This window comes from Strongylocentrotus purpuratus, unplaced genomic scaffold, assembly GCF_000002235.5.
Source record: "Strongylocentrotus purpuratus isolate Spur 01 unplaced genomic scaffold, Spur_5.0 spur5_scaffold_4, whole genome shotgun sequence".
Classification (NCBI taxonomy): domain Eukaryota; kingdom Metazoa; phylum Echinodermata; class Echinoidea; order Camarodonta; family Strongylocentrotidae; genus Strongylocentrotus; species Strongylocentrotus purpuratus.
This window is the reverse complement of record NW_022145610.1, coordinates 6,409,455-6,432,096: the sequence shown is the minus strand read 5'-3', so window position 1 is coordinate 6,432,096 and position 22,642 is coordinate 6,409,455. Positions and strand designations below refer to the sequence as shown.

General features: G+C 40.6%; 2 protein-coding genes across 3 annotated transcripts in view; one reads left to right on the top strand and one right to left on the bottom strand.

The window, feature by feature from the left end:
* Positions 1–9,936, bottom strand: part of LOC576973 (sarcosine dehydrogenase, mitochondrial) — a 35,148-nt gene extending 25,212 nt beyond the window's left edge. The window contains exons 1-6 of one of the 2 annotated variants that reach the window (XM_030997620.1): positions 9,582–9,936; positions 6,498–6,945; positions 4,447–4,625; positions 3,020–3,199; positions 2,060–2,183; positions 458–663 (exon numbers count right to left, since the gene is read on the bottom strand). In XM_030997620.1, coding sequence (XP_030853480.1) covers positions 458–663; positions 2,060–2,183; positions 3,020–3,199; positions 4,447–4,625; positions 6,498–6,801 — 993 coding nt within the window. In that variant the 5' untranslated portion in view covers positions 6,802–6,945; positions 9,582–9,936. Of the gene's footprint in view, positions 1–457; positions 664–2,059; positions 2,184–3,019; positions 3,200–4,446; positions 4,626–6,497; positions 7,340–9,581 lie in introns of those variants that run through there. The other variant, XM_030997621.1, reaches the window with a different exon arrangement.
* A 9,039-nt stretch (positions 9,937–18,975) lies between these two features.
* Positions 18,976–22,578, top strand: LOC115929283. Its single transcript, XM_030997986.1, has one exon. It carries the CDS (start codon positions 18,976–18,978, stop codon positions 22,576–22,578), a length of 3,603 nt encoding a protein of 1,200 aa, XP_030853846.1.
* The last annotated feature ends 64 nt before the right edge of the window (positions 22,579–22,642 follow it).

The window sequence follows — 22,642 nt, the reverse complement described above, 5'->3', positions numbered from 1 at the left end:
CAATGTATATATATATATATATCAATGGGCAGGCCTCAAAGGATAATTGCAGAACATATATTTACTTTCTATGACCTTCCAGGTCTCAGTCATCTTTTAATCGTTTGGTGAAAAATATGTTTTATTTGCTCTGGTTTGCCAAATGTAGTGTAAATAACTACCTTGTGAAGTGGGGAAGGAGAGGGGAATGGGCAAAATATCTATTGCTAAACAGAGAAGGGCAGTATAGTATCATTACCTGTATGTCTACTCAACACAACGTTTTACTATTCACTGAGAGTGCCTTTAAACTGCAATATCACTTTGTATAAGTAATATTTGAAGCTTGAATTTCAATTTCAGTACTGCAACATGGAACCACTTACATCAAGAGCAAAACCTATTTTGGTAATTGTTACACTTTAATGTAAATAATTAACAGATCGTGTAGAAAGGAGACAAAAATATCTCTAATTACCGTGTCAATGAATTCTGGGTTGGATTCATAACCTCCAATGGACAGAGCATCACCCTGAAGCTTCAAGTACACTGAGGCATCATGGTCCCGGACGTTGGGCATGTTCTGAATGCCCTCTATCCTCTCGGTGACGACGTATGCATGCTTCATCGCTAGAAGAGGCACAGCAACGTTGGCCAGCGCTCCTATGTTTGGAGCCCACACACCTGGGCAAATTGAAAATGGAAGGTGAAGAGTTCAATCCAGAGAGCCCTACTCCATGTGCTTACAATGTTCCTAATTTGGAGCGTCCGATTGTCCAGTAGGATGCGAAAGCTAATGTGCTTAGATTAGCAAGTGTGCGCTTGTAAAAATGACGCCTGGCTGGAATGCTCCCCAGGGAGTGGAGAACGTGCATAAATTGTGTGCGGGTAAGCCTGAATCCGATGACCGGGGTAATAATATATATATATACCTGTAAAGAGCTTTGAGAGGGCCTTCGGTCGTGAAAAGCGCTATATAAGAACTAGCTATTATTATTATTATTATTATTATTATTATTATAATATATATATATATATATACAAACCGTTTTGAGTATCAGTAGCAAAGTACATTTGCCCAAACTGTGAAAAGGCTGACGAAGGAATAATCCGCCCAATAGAAATGAATAAAACTAAAATAAGCAGACAATGATGCCTCGACAGAACCAGTCGAGTCGGTTGTGCCCCCAATCACCAGCATGGCAAACACAGATAATAGAGTGCATCAAGAGCTTCTATTCCCAACAGAATGACTAAACTACAAATAAAAATCACCTTCACAACACTATAAACATTAAAACCAGTAAAAAAGAGGGAAGGTAAATGCATGATAATGGGGGATTTCAATGGTTATACAACTACAATATCTGTCCAGAATATTTTTTTTTTTAATGACAATTTAGCAGCAATAATTCTGTAATATTTATAGAGAATGAAAAGACATGTATTTTAATGAACATGATATAAAACCAAGATAAACCAAGATACTAGACTCTCAAATAACAGGGGGAAAGGTATTTCCGAATTAAGATGTAATACTTGAAGCGATTTTGAATAATACGCTGGCATGAAACCTTAAATGTACACATCAAAATATCTTAGGGGATCGTTTCTTTTTAATAGCAGCTAGTGCTACAATCACAGCAGTGCTCAAATGGTGGCAAGTTTGGTAAATTTTCTAGATATCAACCTCAAAATGGCAGATAATAATAATAATAATCCGTTTTTTTATATAGCGCTCAATACACTGATCCAACGATGTGCCTAAGCGCTTTACAGATATATCATTACCCCGGTCATCGGATTCAGGCTTACCCGTGTGCACATTTTCCACTCCCTGTGGAGCATTCCAGCCAGTCCTCATTTTACAAGCGCACACTTGCTCGTCCAACAACATGAACGTTCGCATCCTACCGGGTACCCATTTAACACCTGGGTGGAGAGTAGCAAGTGCAGGTAAATATCTTGCCAAAGGATATTAGTGCCGTGTCGGGATTCCAACCCTCGACCTTCGCATCTACAGTCAAGCACCTTAAACCACTCGACCACGACACTCCCAGATGCTTGGTTCAAAGCCTACCTGTGCAGTTTACAACTATAGGAGTCTTGATTGTCCCTCCTGATGTCTCTACTCCCTGGACTCTGTGTGTACCAAAATCATCTTCTCCTGTTTGTATACCAGTAACTTGACAGTCTGTCAGGACCTGAATGGGCAAAACCAAGAAAAAATACTTAAAAAAGGTTCCATATTTCATATGAATAGGAGATTCAGCATTTGATCAGATATCGTAAGGAAATAAACAAACAGATGCAGACAAGGATAAATCCACTTCTCACCTAAACAGGGCTTTCAGCATTTGATCAGATATCGTAAGGACATAAACAAACAGAATATCAGACAAAGATGAATCCACTTCTCACCTAAACAGGGCTTCCCGCATTTTGTCAGAACTTGAATGAAGAAAACAAAATGAATACCAAAAAAGGTTCCATTTCTCACATAAACAGGATAATTGGATGTCCATAGTTGAATGATTTAAAATCAAAACACCTTGGCACTTTGGACAGTTGTTCTACATTAATTTTGTTTGGGCACATGACCCCATATGACATTCTTTGCCAACTGTCTAAGACTGCGGTATGTTTATACAAACTGTACAAGTGAAAAGATGGACAGTAGAAATCTACAGTATGTTCCATATCAAAGTCGACCAGAGTGGAAAAAAGATTTAATAATATTAAAACTATTCATTTCGTTATTGTGTGAAACTAATTCATGCAAATCAACCTTGTTTTTGTAATCTGAAATGGTAATTGGACTAAAAGTAATCATTTCATTGAACCCATGTACCAGGCAGAAATTAACAATTCTTCTTCTGCCGTATCTCTCTTTTTTTTTTAAGTGCATAGGGACTTTTGTGTTAGTAATATGTGCTACATAAGCGATGTTCATTAATATTATTATTATCAGCCCATTGCATTCAAGAACCTGTATTGAAGCAAAAGGAATGAGATATAACAGTTTAAAAAAGGACTGTACCTTTGCTCCAGCCTTGGTAGCAGACCTGGTGAGGGCAGTACAGAATCCTGCAGGGTCTATTGTACCGTCTCCAGGACTATAGAGGGTGCCGTAGATGTCAGAACAGTTCATCAAAGGATATAGCTTCTTGGTTTCCTCTGGAGAGAGGATGTGGGACTCCACTCCAAATGCTTTTCCAACCTTAATATTACAAATTGAAAATCAGAGATTGGAAATAACAATTGACACTGCAAATTGAAATTGAAACCGATAGTGGAATTTAATAGACAATGACAAAAAAAAATCCTGAAATTAAAATGGGAGTGATCAATAGTCTGTAGGTACATGTAAATATATCCTTCACACTAGGTTCACGGGGGTCATCCAGCAGAGAGGATTCTGAGGATTTTCTAATCAAAATTGGCTTAGGAACTTGAAAATGCAATTTACAAGTTAAATGACAAACAGTAAAGTTCAGGCAAAAGCCTTTTTAAGTATCCTCTGGAGAAGGTGGGGCTTTACTCCAAAACTCTTCCATGGTTATTATTGACTGAAAAGTGATGATGATGATGAGTTTGCAGGCTCGACATCTTTCAACCAGTGCAGGCTGTGCAGGGTAGTAAAACGCTAGCCACCGATTAAAATTACCAAAGTGATCCGAACTGTGTAAAAATTTCAATAAAACTGATTTTTCTGACGCACAAAAATCCATAGACTCAACAGAAATTTTGTTTTGTTTTTTGGCCTAAAAGTGACAGAAATGACCATATTGTTGTTGATGGGGGTCAATTTAACAATTTTTTTCTAGCATCAGGACACATTTTTACATAGAATAGGCCCTTCAAATCGCCTTTGCTGATAATAACGATTGGGTGGGGTGGGGGTGTTTGTGTGAATAATGGATCCTCTCCATGAAGATATTATAGTATTAAAGCCATAATTTTAACAGATTATGTAGGGGGGATGTGTATTACAGTTTAAAATGACCACCCCTTCCATTAAGATCAGTTAGAATCAAGCCAAAGAGATAGTGTATTTTTTGTAAGGGGGGGGGGGGGGGGGGGGGGGAGGGTGTTCGTGAAAAAGGTGACCCCCATGGTGAAAGGTTTAAAGCAAGACATACCTAAGTTGAACTTATCTCTAAGTTGGACTTAACATTTATGAAAAGCTATTAGCATCTATGAAAATATTTTGTAAAAGTTATTTTAAAAGGCATAAAATGTTGATTTAAGTTATTCATATTTTCTATCATCAAGGAGATTGTATATGTTGTTTGTGGAATTTACAAAAAGTTTAAAATACTTGAATTTTCGCTTTTGAATATATTTTATTTTAAGGCTACAAATGGCTCTCCATAACTTTTAAGTCCAACTTAGAGTTAAGTTTGACTTAGAATCTTTGCGAAACACTCCCCCCCCCCCCCCCCCTAGCATCACAAGTATACTTACTGTGCCCATCCTCTTATACTCATCAAGCCGTTCTTTATTGGAAGCAGTAAAGAGCCCTCCATTATTAATCCAGCCAGGATCCACACCGGTTTCTTGCTCAAGAACATCTCCGACAAGGTGTCTCATGTAACTGAGAAGCTCAATATCTGTATCCGAAGGGCGGAGCCCCCATACCAGACCTGCCAATCGTACACAATAGAATAAAATTGTAGAGGTGTTGTGGTCCAGTGGATACTTCATTGGTCTGTGGATCACATGATTTGCAGTCGAGTACTGCCACAACATGAACACTTTAATATGTCATTAAGACATTGATCTGCATTTGCAACTCTCCATCCAGGTATAGTACATCTGGAAGGAACTTATTCCCTGTATGCTTTGAGTGACTTAATCAGGGCAACTGGTCTAAAGCCATAGTACGTTGTATGCATAGGGGTAGGGGCAGGGTTAAAGCTCATGTACAGTAGCCAAAAGGAAATTGAAAGGAACATGTTAACGCTAATCTTGAGCTCTAGCTGGTATAGGAATCGTATGTCGAGAGAACATGGCTATAATTCATTCTGGATTGCTTATCCCGCAGTAGATTTTTTTTTTCAATTTCATTTATTTCCACAGATTCATAAAAGACAGTATAAATTACAATCAAATATAAAAGCATTACAACAAAAGATGAACCTGCAGAGGGGGTGATCAAAAACCACAGAGGTTTATTGGCGATCATCCCCTGCTTAAAATTACAATATCAAAATACAATAGTTTTTTTAAAATTAAACAATAACACATACAAAAACATATATAGATATTACATGAAAAACTATGTGTGGGGTGAGTAGTAGTGGATTGGTGGTACCAAGAAATACATAGGAAATGAATGATATACAGGAAAGAAATATTGAGAACAATAGAAAGAAACACCGTACAAACTAAATCTTAGAGTTGGATACGAGATGCATTGATTGTTTGAACCAGTAAAATAAAAACAAACTCACAAAAACTTGCTGGAAATCATCTTCAATAAATCCACAACTCTCATTTGCAAATAGTGACAGCACATGGTGTCTGGCCTACTTACATACATGTACATGTATGTGTATATGATTTTCTTATCTTTCTATGCTCATTACTCAGCCCCTATACATTTCTACCAATATTGTTTGGCAAACAGTGTACCGGTATGTCATCTATTTGTAATCTTCAACATTCAGTATGAGTTTTGTTGGATTCTGTGAGAATTTATTTTCTATCATTATACCAGAACTCAAGATTATCTTTAAATATAGTCTCATGTTGTTTACAAAATTGTTTCGTATTCCATCTTTGATTTCCGGTGAATTGTAATGTTACATGTAGATGCAGCTATACACTCTTCTTTGATAGGACACTTCTACCCCAATGGCTCCCGGCACATCAATCTCAGTACCTCCTAGCTTGGAGACAGCGTGTATAGAGTGGTGAAGTGTGACGTCATCAAAAATCTATTTTTTGAATTTCTCAATTTTTTCTTCATTTTTCAAAACAGCCTAAAAAAATAATGTCCAAATGTTGAAAACCAAGACTACACACACAGAGCTCATAGGTTTTACACTTGTAGTTGTAGTGCAGGTTACCATTTTTAGAATTCACTTACAGTACCAGGAAGACCAGAGGGCTCAATTATTTTTTACCTGTCATTTGTTTAAAATTTCGCTTGCAGAAAAAACCCAACAGCAGCTTAGTATTGCTAGTAAAAAAAAATTAAAAAAATCAGAAATTTATTTTGGAGGGCTTGTCAAAACTGTAGGCTACATCGCTTTAGGGTCTTAATAATTTTTATTCCTGTGTATTGTAAAACAAAATGTTCAAGTAGACCTACCATGTAAATGCATTTTTTCTAATAAATACCCCAAAAAAGTTTGTGAAATATCAACTTCAAAATGGCAAATTTGTTATTCTTTCCATGGCACATTTATTCTGGAGAATGGAGATGATCTTATTTTTAAAGCAGTTGAATGGGGGGGGGGGGGGGTGGCCTCCTTGGCCTTGCGCCCTCCTGGCTACGCTTATGGCCTTACCTGCAGTATGCCACGTTGTCCCAGCCGTAAGCTGATCCTTCTCAATCAGTACAGTATTGGTGATACCAAGCTTAGCAAGATGATAGAGGGTACTACAACCGATGGACCCTCCTCCAATAATCACTACGTCAGCTGACGGCGGGGCCGTGATAGCATCTGTCGTGCTCGCCGTGGAGAGGTTCGTCTCGTAAGGGACGCCACTCTGGGCGCTCTGACTGCAGTGCCTTGCTACTGTGCATCTGATGGTCTGCAGTGTCAGATGCTGTTGCAGACGGGACGAATAACGATGCACGCTCCGCCACATTGTCCTCGATTATTTCTTGGCTTAGGATTGAAATCAACAGTGGAATTTACCAGGCAAAAAATTCCATGTAGAGTCTAGAACATCGATGGTATTTAAGTCTCACAGAAAGTGGTGGGTCAAGTCTACTGGTCAAGATTTATATTCCTGGAAGGGAAAGTATTTCAGAGGTACACAAATTTGAAAAGAAAAAGAATTGAATCGTGAAGAACAGAGCAAATTGTGAAAGCCGATCCCTGATTGATAAAAGAAGCGATTGTGTAACAGCGCAGAGTGTTGCTAAATGAGAACTGTCTGGTTTTGAGGTAGATCTAAAGAGGTATGCACTCTCAAAGAAGCGCTAGCCTAGACAGAAATACAGAGACGCCAAGTTCAAAGATCAACAATGAGTGACATTTGCATGATATTGAGATTAATTATTAATTATAGTCTAGACCGTACACGTAGATCAACAGCTGCAGCTCAAGTTTAAAATAGACAGTAGAGGGTCTATAGGCATATGGCGGTGTGACCAAAGTTCGCGCTTTACCAAAGTTCGCTTTCTCAAAAATCGGTAAGATTTCGAAAATCTATTTCAGAGGTACACAAATTTGAAAAGAAAAAGAATTGAATCGTGAAGAACAGAGCAAATTGTGAAAGCCGATCCCTGATTGATAAAAGAAGCGATTGTGTAACAGCGCAGAGTGTTGCTAAATGAGAACTGTCTGGTTTTGAGGTAGATCTAAAGAGGTATGCACTCTCAAAGAAGCGGTAGCCTAGACAGAAATACAGAGACGCCAAGTTCAAAGATCAACAATGAGTGACATTTGCATGATATTGAGATTAATTATTAATTATAGTCTAGACCGTACACGTAGATCAACAGCTGCAGCTCAAGTTTAAAATAGACAGTAGAGGGTCTATAGGCATATGGCGGTGTGACCAAAGTTCGCGCTTTACCAAAGTTCGCTTTCTCAAAAATCGGTAAGATTTCGAAAATCTATTTCAGAGGTACACAAATTTGAAAAGAAAAAGAATTGAATCGTGAAGAACAGAGCAAATTGTGAAAGCCGATCCCTGATTGATAAAAGAAGCGATTGTGTAACAGCGCAGAGTGTTGCTAAATGAGAACTGTCTGGTTTTGAGGTAGATCTAAAGAGGTATGCACTCTCAAAGAAGCGCTAGCCTAGACAGAAATACAGAGACGCCAAGTTCAAAGATCAACAATGAGTGACATTTGCATGATATTGAGATTAATTATTAATTATAGTCTAGACCGTACACGTAGATCTACAGCTGCAGCTCAAGTTTAAAATAGACAGTAGAGGGTCTATAGGCATATGGCGGTGTGACCAAAGTTCGCGCTTTACCAAAGTTCGCTTTCTCAAAAATCGGTAAGATTTCGAAAATCTGATATCACCAATGGAAAGAGGGTCATAAAATTACCCAAAAACGAAATTTTCTTTAGAATTGGGTGCGAAATTGTGAAAATATTGACAAAAGATCGGCAAATTTTGCAGTTATTTGCGTCCGTTCCGAAAAATTATCAACTTGCCGATAAGGGTCTGGAAATCTTCATTTTGAGATCCGAAATCCTCAAAATTGTTAGTAAAGAGTGGTACTAACTGATTGTACGATATCTTGCCTTGCAAATTATGATATTACCTTATTTTTGATGGATCACATTTTTTGATAAATCAACTGTAAACCACCGTGCGTGAAGTTAGGTCTCATTGTTTTTATGACTTTTTTAGGTGCAGCGCGCACGCATGATCGGACATCGAATTTTTAGATCGCGATATCTCCGAAATCCTTCGACGGTAAATTTTTCTAGTTGAACCAATCTGTAGTAAAAAACTTTGCCGTCCATTTGGTAATAATTGAAATAAATAAAGTTGTGTAGAATGTGAGAAATCATAGATCGAATATCACATTTTGTAGTATGTTCTAAAATGTCCGCGAACTTTGGTCACCCCTTCATACCACTGCACTGTCTAGCTAGGTCTCTACATCTAGACCTAGACTAATTATAATTAATTGTTCAGCTCATTCAAAATAGCAAAGGAGCCCCTGTGGAGAAAAAAAAGAGGATTTTTCCACCTGATTTAATAGGGTCTAGACTCTAGATCTACATTTAGCGCCTGGACCTAGATCTAGATCTACGCCTAGACCTACAACGAACTTACCTAGTAAGAGTAGAGGTCTAAGCCATAATCCGGGCCCATAATCAGCAGAGTGACGGCATAGATCTAGACAAGTCCGAGATATCACATCCCCTCCGCCCTACACCACTCCCACAGTAGGCCTTTAGCTAGATCTACTATTTCAGGTGATTTATATTACCAGTCAACCTCGCTACACTATACTAGACCGGCGTCTATACTACAACTAGACAGAAATTACCATCTGATTTGGGTCATTTCTAAAGGTAAAGACCAGTTATGGTCATGCGATTGCATTGTGAAAGAAACGTTGTGGAATCGATCAGAAAAGGTTGATCATCTAGCATCTGCAAGGTTCTGGAATCATCAAAGTGATAAGAAATTTGGCCCATTCTTTGTAAAGTTACAAGCACTAGAGTCTATACACAGAAAGATGTATAGTCTATGGGACTACCCTATATCTCTCAGTCACAGACCATGAGAGAAACAAATTTACCAAATATATGAATTAGTAGGCGGTTTCCCGGCAAATTTTTTATCATCATGTATTAGTCAAAACATATTCTTTCACATGATTGGTAATGAGAGCTTCCATTTCATTTTTTGAAATTGGGGCGTTTCCAATAGGCCTACTGGTCTTACCTTTGTTGACATATAGATCTAATCGGAGGTCTAGTGGAGCCAGACGTAGTCTCAGTGGAACAACCGACGATCAATAGAGAGACTGAAGTTTTCGGTCTACGGTATATACCGGTAGGCCTACTACAACTAGCTCCATTTGATTGCGTAACTGGGCAGCGTGTCTCGAAACCGTCATAAGTACAAGTTCACCGACATCCCATTGACACGTACGCGTGTATTAAGTTTAATACAAAATAGCCTAGTCCTCGAGACGCAATCATGCACAGTCAGCAAAAAAACCAGACAAATTACCAAATACGCTCCCTACATAAGGTGTAAAGTCTACCCTTCTCGTCCACTGTTATCTGAATGTCAATGAAGTAAAATCGAAGGAGTTGAGACACACCCCGGAAACAAACAGATTGATCCGTTATACAAACTTATATATTTACTGTTTAGTCGACCAGGAGGGTGTGACAAGGGGTTTTATATGCACTGGCGTACCTATGGGGGGGGGGGGGGGCAGAGTGCCCCCCCCCCTGACGGGCTCCAGGGGACAAAAAGAAAAAGGGGAAAGAAAAGAAAAGAAAGGAAAGGAAAGAAAAAAAAAGGAAAAGGGAAGAAAAAAGGAAAGAAAGAGAAAAAAGGAAAAAAAGGAAAGAAAAAAGGAAAGAAAGAGAAAAAAGGAAAAAAAAGGAAAGAAAAAAGGAAGAAGAAGAGAAAAGGAAGAAAAAAGGAAAAGAAAAGGAAAGGAATAAAAATGGGGAAATTAAAAAAAAAAAAAAAAGACCATGGCCGTACGCACCAAGGGGGGGGGGGGGGGGGGGCAGTTGACCCCAGATATTTTGAAAACGTACAGTTTTTTTCCTGAAAATGTAGTGTACGCCTTTAATTACCAAATCCTTCAATTCTACTTTTGAAAATGCAAAAGTACCCTCATGACCAGTTCGGTCCCTCGAACTCCCTTCACTCCTTTTGCTTTTGAGATTCTTCGAAAACTTTTAACGCATCTTTCCCCCTCCCCCACCAGAAAAATATTCCGCATACGGCCCTGAAAAATTAAAACAAATGAAAATGGGAAAATATAAGTGATATAACAAATTCGAAACTCTTCGCTGGCGCGAACTGCTTGCTAGCCTATTTTGTATTAAATGTTTTCACTTGCTCGTCCCCCTGAAAAAAGAAAAGGATTAGTATTGCCTAGAATACAATTGTGCCTGCCCCGACGGGCCCCAACCTGCAACCATGGCAACAATAACACACAATATATGTACCAAATGTTACTAAAAGAGACTAATTCATTTTTCTCGCTCGCTACACTCGCTCGCGAATAAAATGAATAGACATTGCTTTGGAAACAATTGTGCCCAGCACCCTTGACCTGCAACAATATCATTAAAAATGGGAGAGTTTTTTCGCCCCCCTCAAAAAGGAATTGAATCGCGTTAAACGCGATTGCGTCCATCCTGACATGCACCAATAAAAACAAGTTTATTTATTAATTTTTATTAAAAGAGAATTTATTTTTTTTTGCTTGCTCGATATGCTCGCTCGCCAAAATGGAATTGACACCGCTAACGTTCCTGCCCCAACCTGCAACAACCAGTTAATAATTATGTACCAAACGTTATTCAAAGAAGTTTTGGTGTGCTCGTGCTCGCCAAAACGGAATTAACATTACCTTAGACATGATTGTGTAAGCCCTGCCCTGCAACAAAAAAATCTGAAATTTATGAACCAATTATCATTACAAAAATTTTGCTCGCTCGCTACGCTCGCTCGCCAAAATAGAAATAACACCGCTTTTAATAATCACGTCCCTGACATGGAACAATGTACCCAAGTTTATATACCATATTTTCCCTATAAAAGAGAAGTGATTTTTTTTGCTCGCTCGCTACGCTCGCTCGCCAAAATAGAAATAACACCGCTTTTAATAATCACGTCCCTGACATGGAACAATGAACCCAACTTTATATACCATATTTTCCCTATAAAAGAGAAGTGATTTTTTTTGCGCGCTCGATACGCTCGCTCGCCAAAATAGAAATAACACCGCTTTTAATAATCACGTCCCTGACATGGAACAATGAACCCAAGTTTTATGTACCATATTTTCCCTATAAAAGAGAAGTGATTTTTTTTTTCGCTCGCTACGCTCGCTACGCTCGCTAGCTCGTGGAATTATGTGCCCACCACTAACCTGCTACAATATCATTAAAAAGAGAAATGTAGGGGGTTGCCTGCCCGCCAAAATGGGATTGACATTGCCTTAAACACGATTGTGCCCGCCCCCTACCTGGCTGCAACAATGAAACAAATTTTATATAGCAATTCATCGAGAGAAAGATGTATTTTCGCTCGCTAGCTAAAATGGGTATAAAATCACCCTAAACACAATATTGTTCCCGCGCCCTGCATGGGACAATTGAACCAAGTTTAAGTGGCAATTCTTAAAAAAGCAGTGATTTTTTTCTTGCTCGCTACACTCGTTTGCAAAAAAAATAAATTAACGTCGCTAACAAGTAAATGTTCCCACCCCCAACTTGCAACAATACCAGTTTATATACCAAACGTTACTTAAAGATTTTGTTTTGCTCGCTCGCTCGCCAGAAGTGAAAATTAGCATCGCCTTTTTTGTTTGTTTCGGTCGCTTGCCCCCCCCCCCCCCCTGACGGAGTATCCCAGGTACGCCACTGTTTATATGTCATCAAATCAGCTCTCAACAAACGGGTTTCCTAATCGCATAATTTGAATACTAGGACACTGCTAACGTGTACTTCACAGGCGCGTACGCAGGGGTAGGGGGGCCGGGGGGGGGGGGGGTTAGATCCCCATTAAACTTATGTGTATTTTTTGGAGGAAACCCCCCCCCCCTTTTTGGTAAAAAAATATGTCCTCTTACCCCCCCCCCCCCCCGCTTATTCAGCGGCTGGCTGAGACGTTGCGAAATTTTCGGCGTGATCGATTTTCAAATTTTAACCCCCCCCCCCCCCCCCCCATTGAAAAAATCCTGCGTTCGCGCCTGGTACCACCTAATGCCTTTTGCATGCATCGATCGGTAAAATATAACTTTTGCCTCCACATTTTCGGAAATTAATGCTGAAGCAGGTGAAAGAGGCTTTCAATTAATGGAACCAAAAGTCCACTTTGAGCTTCAATTTGAATTATTGAACTAAGTTTTATGATATTATATGCAACAGCACAGATATCAAATTTGATTATAATGGAAATTTTACCAACCGGCTGTTTGCGACCCTGGGGATTTTCACAAATATGCGACACTAATAAATGTATGCCTCTACTGCTTTCTTCTCAGTTTAACCAGGGAGTTGAGGTTTAAACATGGGCATACATGTACTATAAGTACTACATGGTATAACTTTGTATGCGCCCTATAATAGCCCATTTGACATCGAACCTTTCACGGGGTTAGTGCAAACAAGGAGAAATAGAGAGAAAGACCACTGTGTTACATGCGCGGATCCACGGGGGGTGGGCGGGGGCTCGACGGGCCCACCCAAAGACCGTTGTTAAAAAGACAGGCCCCACCCCTGGCAAAAAAAAAGGAAGAAAGAAGATGGTAACCACAATTCTACCCTTTTTTCTCAAGGGGAGGGGGGGGGGGGTGTTAACTAAAATTAAAAATTAAATTAAACAAAAACGATGTACACTACCCCCCCCCTTCCCCCGTTGAGCAAAAAAAGAAAAAGAAAAAAAAAGAAGAAAAAAAAGGTTAAATTTTTGGTGCTCGATCACTACCCCCCCCCCCCCCCCCACCCCCGTTGAGCAAAACAAAAAAATTGCATACGATCTCCCACGAAGCTTTTCCCCCAAAGTTGTCCTGTATTGGTATGTTGAGTTGAAATAAGAGTCTACGCGATTTCCGACTCTCAATTTCCGCCCCCCCCCCTTATTGGAAAATCCTGGATCCGCCACTGCTGTGCAGGGGCGTCGCTAGACCTTTTTCAATAGGGGGGGGGGGGGTGTAGAGACCACCGATTACCGACAAAACTAGCCACCAATTACCAACAAAATTGAATGTCCCCGTGTCTACAAATTTAACACTATCAACCCGGGGCCGAAGGCTAAATTGTTTTTTTCTATGAACTATCTATAGTACTTGCATATGCGCAAATGGTCATTTTCCTCGACATAAATTTAAGAATTATTTCGTTAACTTAGTCAGTATCATAGCTATATATTTAAATGCAGGCGCGTAGCTTGGATCCTATTTTAGGGGGGGGGGGTAGTGAGAAGCGAATCACTAAAAGAGCGCGTGAAGGGCCTCCCGCGCAAAGCTTTGACGTTTCATTAAATTATGAGAGAAAGCAGACGATTCGTTGTAGTGTTCTCGACTCTTAATTTATATCTGACTTTATAGATTCTACCCTCCCGCGCGAAGCGCGGAAGCTTTGACGTTTCATTAAATTATTATAGAAAGCAGACGATTCGTTGTAGTGTTCTCGACTCTTAATCCTTATCTAAATTCAATTCCCCCACTCTTCCGCGCGAAGCGCGGAAGCTCAGACGTTTTTTTTTTAATTATTAGGGAAAGAAGACGATCCGTAGTACCGTTCTCGACTCTTAATCCTTGTCTGAATGAAGTTTCCCCCCTCCCGCGCAAAGCGCAAAAGCTTAGACGTTTTATTAATTTATTAGAGAAAGAAGACGATTCGTCGTACCGTTCGCGACTCTTAATCCTTGTCTGAATGAAGTTTCCCCCTACCGCGCGAAGCCCGGAAGCTTAGACGTTTCATTAAATTATTAGACAATGAATACGATTCGTTGTACTGCTCTCGACTCTAAACCCTTTTGACGTTTTATTAAATTATTAGAAAAAAGCAGACGATTCGTTGTAGTATTCTCGACTCTTAATCCTTAATTGTCTGAATTCAGTTTCCCCCAATCGCGCGAAGCGCGGAAGCTCTGACGTTTCATTGAATTATGAGAGAAAGCAGACGATTCGTTGTACTGTTCTCGTCTCTTAATCCTTATCTGAATGAAGATTCCACCCTCCCGCGCGAAGCGCGGAAGCTTAGACGTTTCATTAAATTTGTAGTATTTGTTATTAGACAATGAAGACGATCCGTTGTACCGTTTTCGAATCTTAATCATCCCTAATTGTCTGAATCCAGATTTCCCGTGTCGCGCGAAGCGCAGAAGCTTTGACGTTTCCTTAAATTATTTTAGAAAGCAGACGATTCGTTGTAGTAGTCTCGACTCTTAATCCTTGTCTGAATGAAGTTTCCCCCTCCGCGCGAAGCGCGGAAGCTTTGACGTTTCCTCAAATTATTATAGAAAGCAGACGATCTGTTCAACTGTTTTCGACTCCTAATCCTTGTCTGAATTCAGTTTACCCCCTCCCGCGCGAAGCGCGGAAGTTTTGACGTTTTCTTAAATTATTAGAGAAAGTAGACGATTCGTCGTTACCGTTCTTGACTCTTAATTCTTGTCTAAATAAAGGTCCCCTCCCTTCCCGCGCGAAGCGCGAAAGCTTTGGCGTTTCATTAAAATATTAGAGAAAAAGGACGATTCGTTGTGCCGTTCGTGACTCTTAATCCTTGTTTGAATGTAGTTTACCCGAAAATTTTAAACGTCCGATTTCTTTAGCTGATATTATAGGAAAGTCAAACTTCTATAGAAAGTACAAGTATTATAAACTGTTGTAGTCTCTCTCGATGTCGTCACAGCGGATAAAAGTCACAGTTAGTAGGGGCAAAAAAACTTGTCACCGACTTCAAATTCCTGCATTTATATACTATCCGAGGATCGAGCAAAATACCGACACAGCTGACCCGACACAGCAATATGTTTATGCGTGTCTTTCTTGCTCCCTCGACGAGACGACTCCACCCAACAACCCCCTTCTCTTTTACTTCCACCCACATGCACCCTCTCTCAGGCTCTTACCTCCCCTTGTTTCCTTTTCCTCTTTTTGTCTTCCTTCTCTCCTTTTCTTTCTTTTCTCTTTTCTTTTCTTTCCTCTCCTCCCTCTTTTTCTTTTTTCTCTTTTCTTTCCTTTCCTCTCCTTTTTCCCTTTCTTTTCCTTTCTTTCCTTTCTTTTCCTTTCTTTCCTTTCTTTTCCTTTTCTTTTTTTCTTTTTTTCTTTTCTTTCCCTTTCCCTCTCTTTTCCCCTCCTCCTTTTCTCTTTTTTCCCGACGGCAGCGCAATTTTACCGACAATATCCTGACAGGTGGGGGTGTCGCACCCCCACATCCCCCACACCCCCCCCCCTTTCCGACGCCCCTGCTGCTGTGTTATGTTTGTATCCACAAACTGTCCTTCGCAAACATCATCGTCTGGACGCTCAGGGTCGGAGCACAGAAACGTATTTTCCGGTTCGGTGGGTCGGAGGTAGTCTGCAAGCACAAATCCTGGTCAGTCGTAAAAGAGAGTCTGCACTATAAGACCACCATAGGCCATGTACTCTAGCTGCTCCACAACCAGTAGGTAGCTGGGCTTGGCTTCTCTCAAGGCACAATGTTTTTTTTAAAATAAAGACAGTGTCTAATTAGGGTCTGTGCTTGCAGACTAGGTCGGAGGCGTCATGACTATATAAGTCAAGCTGAAATAATTTTGATCTGTGTATGTTGGAGGCTTGGCGAATAACATCAATCAATCAACAAATCAATACTGACCCGGGGGCGCCATACCCCTTATTAAAATGTGGGGTGGGGACACAATGGAGTAAAATATATGTCACGTCAGGGGGGGGGGGGGGATGTGGTCCCTCAGAAATTGAAAGAAAATTGAATTTTCAAACTCTTTGGCGCGATTTGGTGCATAAGTAATAAATGACTGAAAATCATTGACTAGATTCCAATGGACTTTTTTTTTTCCTGAAAGGGGAATGTCCCTTTTACAAAGCCCGGAGACATGATACAATCTTTATTATGTGAAATGATTCCATGGAGTATCTTGATAACAACAGTTAGGTCTGAAATTAGTTACTGCATGTACCTGACTTGTTATTATAACATAAAGATTCTATACAATTTAAGATAATTTGTTTCATCACCTTCGTCAACTTTATTGAGTGTCAATTCATTGTGACACTAAGTAAGACAGAACAAATAAGGCAACTTGTAAGTCATGGCTGTATTTTTTTTTTAAAGGAACTGTATAAAATATTATATAAACTATAAATGAAATGGATGTAAGTGAGTAATGAGTGACCATCTAGATATTGAATATTATGATAACTCTGAAAAATCTCACGATAATACACAAGGTAGCATTCCATTTACCGGTTAGTATGATAACATTCCATTTATCATTAATTGAATGTCTACAAAATGCTCAGTCCACCTCATATTAACAATTAAAAAAAAAAGCTTTAAGTAAAAGCATAAATTAGATAGGTAAACTGTTTTGCTTAAGAAAATGCTTTAAAAATTCCATTCATAACCTATCACTTTAAATATAACACCTGATACTTGCCGCGGCTAGCAAGTTCTCAAGTATACTTACTTACAGCAGCAGCTCCCAAAATAGCGTTTTTTCGGGGGGGGGGGGGGGGGTGAAAATCTCAGTAACACAAATAAGCGGAGGACCAAATTCAGATATCATGCTTAGTTTTTGAGTTGCCTGCCACTACCATACAAACTAAGCACACTTTGTTCATTCGAAAGATTTTATCATAATACACAATACTTCAGAGGTGTTTTTTTCTATTTGTAGCGAACACCCCTAAATCGGAGGGGACGTCAAAAAAGAGGCCCTTATATGATTTTGGTGTCATACATGTATGATACAAAATCAAATCATCTAAATTTTAATACCAATTTCAACGGAATTAGGATTAATTAACACCAAAAATTTAAGTAAAACACGTGATTTTTTCGAAATATTGAATCATCCAAAATTGTTGTTTTCCCTGTATCAACCTCGGAGAGGACTCTTTTTTTGTAACTTTCCAGGAATTTGCTCGTGTACACGGAAAATATCCGAAGTGCAAAGGAGAGGCTTATACATCTTTTCAGTGAACGGAAAAAGTAACCTTAATGTATTGATTTGATTTCCACAAAAACGAGTTTTGTCCACGTGACATAACTGCATGCGTGTTGTAGATGCCAAACTAATGCAAGAGCGCCATCTCTTGTCGGTTTTAAAATTTAATAAGTTTGAGGGGAGAAAAAGCGCGAATAATCACTGGCAGTAACCCTTGGAAACAAGACAGAATTTTAACCTCTTCTCCCTACTTCATATTTCCGTTTTATGATCTTGTTTGGTTTTGGACAACAATTGGAATGGATGCAATCATTGTATAATAACATTGTGATCGACCCGACGTGAGTAACGTGAAATGTGGTTATAGTAAAGGCTTCAAAATTAAAGTTTTCGAGACATTATATTGGTATTCGACAATTGATTTCTACACTTGCAATTGCAATTATACAGTACGGTACGTGGATTGACGATGTACGTGTGAATAGTGTCAGATTGCGAGATATTAAAAGACGGAACGGAGCTGAGAGGAGCGTTGAAACTATAATAAGGTGAACTTGGGTTCTTGGCCAGTCAAAGGTGATCGTGAACAACAAGGGACCAGTGCAGTAGGCCTACCAGTCTGATAAATGAGAATATGACTAGAGAGGTCTATGAGAATAGAGCATGATCACTTGTGGGTGTATATTGAGTCGAAAGAATGACGTGATTGGGCAGAATACAGTCAGAGAATTAATGTCGAGGTCTAAGCCTAGACCTCCAGACCTAGTCTAAAAATGGAGAACTAAAGACAGACTATCTGACTAGACTACTTCAAGGTCATTTTGCACCCACATTCTAAGTTAAAATTCTGGTTTCACAAGCTAACAGAGGAAGGCCTAATGATGTTAAATAAAGAGACTGGTTAGCATTCAGGAATCTGTTGAAAAGGATAAAGAAATTGGAATCCTGAAATATCTACTTGAGATGTAGACGTAGAATCTACAGTGACTAAGACTAGATTTCTAGACTCCAGTCTAGTCTAGCCTATAGAGGTTAGACCAGATCTACATTAGGTCTATATTTAGATGCCCAGAAGGCCAGATGTTACGGTTGATTTGAATGGACAAATGTCAGTCAGAGATTAGCCAAGAATGGAGAATATGTCTACTGGCTACTGCTCTTAATTACAGAAGGCTAGAGTAGTAGAGGGTCTAGTCTAGTGGCATACACAGAGTCTACTAGTGCCTGTAGTGGAGCTATTTCAGGAAGTTTTTGGAAATCAGAAATATGCCGGTTAGCTGCAGCTGATATCGCCTGAGTTACAAGCGGTGCAGAATATGGAAAGAGGCTGGAAAACCTGCAACAGTGAATGTGGTATAGAAGAATAAACACATGAAATGCATACTTGAAAGCCTTAGGTTGACAGCAGCCGTCATGGATACAGCCCCACATTAGGATTGTTGTGTCAGTGGATCAGATCATCATGGAAGGGCAGGATGAACAAGATCCAGCTACTAGTATTCGGATGGACCCGTTACTGCATGATCGAGACCCATGGATGGAAGTCAACCAGCTGTTTGACTCTCCTTCAATGAACGCAGGAAAACATTCAGCGATGGAGAGGGTTGAAGTAGATGACAGTGTATCTCAAGTATCAAGCAAATCAACATCACATTCCAGGAAATTTTTGATGGAAACAGCCATGAAGAGAGCAGAATTGCAAGCAAAGTTGAAGAGTTTAAAAAGGAAACAGGAGCTCGAGAAAGAAGAGCAGGACTTAATTAGAAGAAAGGAGCAACTTGCTGTTGAGACTGAATTAGCTGCAGCTACAGCCCAAGCAGCAGCATTACAGCAGTTCGACGATACGGTAGCTTTTCACCAGCCACCTGCATTACCAACCTTTGCTCATGTAACACGTGAAAGTGATAGGAACCAAACAAGTCACAAAGTCAAGAATGCAGATTGCTCAGAAGAGAGTTCAACGCAAGGACGCAAGAACCGAGAACATTTGCAAGATGTACGAGTAAGTGGAACAAATTCTGATAGTGATGTTGATTGGGTAGAGCTGCAGCGACAACAAACCCAACTTACGTACATGCTCTTAGAATGTCATATGAAGTCCGCCTTACCGCAAAGGAACATTCAGCCTTTCGACGGGAATCCCCTGAACTACCACGCCTTTAAGAGGGCTTTTCAGCATGTAATAGAGTCCAAGACATCGGAGGACTCTGACAAACTATATTATTTGGAACAATATACTAGGGGAAAGGCGAATGAGATGGTCAGAAGCTGCATGTATGGAGGTGATTCCAAGGCAGCATTCAACAAGGCAACAATGCTGCTAGAAAGCAAGTTTGGCGATAAGCATCATGTTCTGGACTCTATGATCATCAAGGCAATGGCATGGCCAAACATTAGAGGTGAGGATCCGGAGGGCCTGCTTAGTTATTCATTGTTTGTGACTGAGCTAGGCAATTTGGCTAAGGACCTACACCTTCAACAGGAGATTGACCACGCACAACACTTGAAGATGGTCATATCAAAGCTGCCGTTCAGGCTGAGAGATAGATGGAGGAGCTATGTCGACGGCATACTCCAGAATCGGGACGAGCCACTCTCATTCAAAGACGTGGTTAGTTTCATTAGTAAACAGGCCCGGATAATCAACAACCCTATCTATGGCAATATTGTAGGACCTGCCAGAGCTGGAGAAACGCAGACAAAGACAAAACCCTTTCCAGGGAAGAAACAGGGCTTCAGCTCCAGCATGAAGAAGAGCGAGGAAGCGAAGTGTTTGTATTGTGACATGGAAAATCACCTTACAGCAGAATGCAAGGCCCTAGGAAAGAAACCTCATGAGGAGAAACTTGCATTTTGCAAATCCAAAGGACTGTGCTTTGCCTGCCTTCAATCTTCACATCTTGCCAGGGACTGTAAACAGAGGACGACCTGCAAGATTTGTCAAAGGTTACACCCCACCCTTCTTCATAGAGATTGGGCACCATCGAAACAAGTGAAAAGGAATGGTGAATCAGAGAAACAACGTACTAATGACGACGTTGGAGCTAATAGGAAGAAGGAGCCAAGCTTGGAAGGACAAACAGAAGGAGAAGAAATTGGAAATGAAAATTTCCCAGACGTAAAGCGCACGTTATCCAACCGCACTTCTATGCAGGACTCCCAACCGGCCATTGTGCCTGTGACTGTACGCTCAAAGCAGACAGGGAAATGTGTACACACATACGCATTCATTGACAACGGGAGTAACGCAACTTTCTGCACAGAAGAGTTAAAAAACAAACTAAATGCCAGAGGAAGAACGCGCACTATCCAGCTTCAAACATTAACAGATGATAAGCTGGTCAAGACCTGCATACTGCAAGACCTGGAGGTAGCTGATGTGAATGAGAACACATATATACCACTTTCTGACGTCTACATACAGCCCATCCCTGTAGACAAGTCAGACATACTGAGAAGGAATGACATTGCAAGATGGCCCTACTTACAAGAAATAAACTTGCCGGAGATCAATGCAGACGTGGGCATCCTCATTGGCAATAACGTCCCTAAAGCAATGGAACCACTGCAGGTTATCAATAGTCAGAACGACGGACCATTCGCTTGCAAATCTATCATAGGGTGGATGGTTTTTGGAAGCTGCAAGCAAGAGAGAAGTGGGTCCAAGATAGCCTCCCACAGAGTCCACGTGATGGAAGATATTCAGCAACAGCTAAATAATCTCTACAACACTGAGTTTTCAGAACGCTTGATGGAAGATAAAGTCGAAGAATCCAAAGAGGATAAACGATTTATGGAAAAGGTTGAAGGATCCATCAAGCTAACACAAGGGCATTACCAAATCGGACTGCCATTCAAGGGAGACGTCGACCTGCCCAACAACAGGCCCATGGCAGAGCAGAGACTCAACCACCTGCAGAGGAAGTTCGCTAGACAGCCGCAGTTCCATAGGGAGTATGCAGGGTTTATGGATAAGGTGCTGAACAAACAGTACGCTGAAAGAGTACCAGAAGACGAGTTCCTTAGAGAAGATGGAAAGATGTGGTTTATTCCTCACCACGGTGTATATCACCCACAGAAGCAAAAAATTAGAGTGGTGTATGACTGTGCAGCTTCTTTCAAGGGCAAGTCACTGAATGACAATCTTCTACAGGGGCCGGACCTCACAAATAGTTTGGTGGGTGTATTAACAAGGTTTCGTCAAGACCGCATAGCAGTAATGGCAGACATAGAAGCCATGTTCTCACAAGTGAAACTGCTAAAGGAAGAAAAGGATCTACATCGATTTCTGTGGTGGCCAGATGGCAATGTCGCTCAACCTATTGAGGAATACCGCATGACTGTTCATGTGTTTGGGGCTAGATCTTCACCAGCTTGTGCCAATTATGCCCTGAAGCGCACAGCAGAAGACTTTGCAGAGGACAAGGTGGCACATATCATCAAGCGCAACTTTTATGTTGACGATTGTTTGTACTCAAGCTCAACAGTCCAGGAAGCTGCAGAGCTATCAGAGGGCCTACAAGAAGCCTGTAAGAAAGGAGGGTTCCACCTCACAAAATGGGTGAGCAATGACAGAAGAGTATTGAATGCCATACCCAAGGAGGAGAGAGCAAGTACAGTGCAGGAGCTAGACTTTGACAAGGACAAGTTGCCAACAGAGAGGGCACTTGGCATGCTGTGGCATACAGATGAAGATGTTTTCAGTTTCAAGATTCAGCTGAAAGACAAGCCAGCCACAAGGAGGGGTATCTTGTCAACAGTGTGCTCCCTGTTCGATCCACTAGGATGTGCTTCCCCAGTGCTACTCCCTGCAAAGCACTTACTTCAGACCCTCTGCCGACTAGGATTAGGATGGGACGAGACGATTCCACCAGACCTGCTGAAAAAATGGGAAACATGGAAAAGAGAACTCCCAAGACTGTCAGACTTTAAACTTTCCAGGTGTTTGAAGCCAGAGGGGTATGAAAACCCAAAGTCTGTGACACTGCACCATTTTGCAGATGCAAGTGAGAAGGGATATGGAACGTACAGTGTCATACTTGCGAATGGTGAATACCAGGGATGAAGTCCAATGCTCATTCCTCTTGAGCAAATCTAGAGTGGCCCCTCTTAAACAGACGTCGATCCCG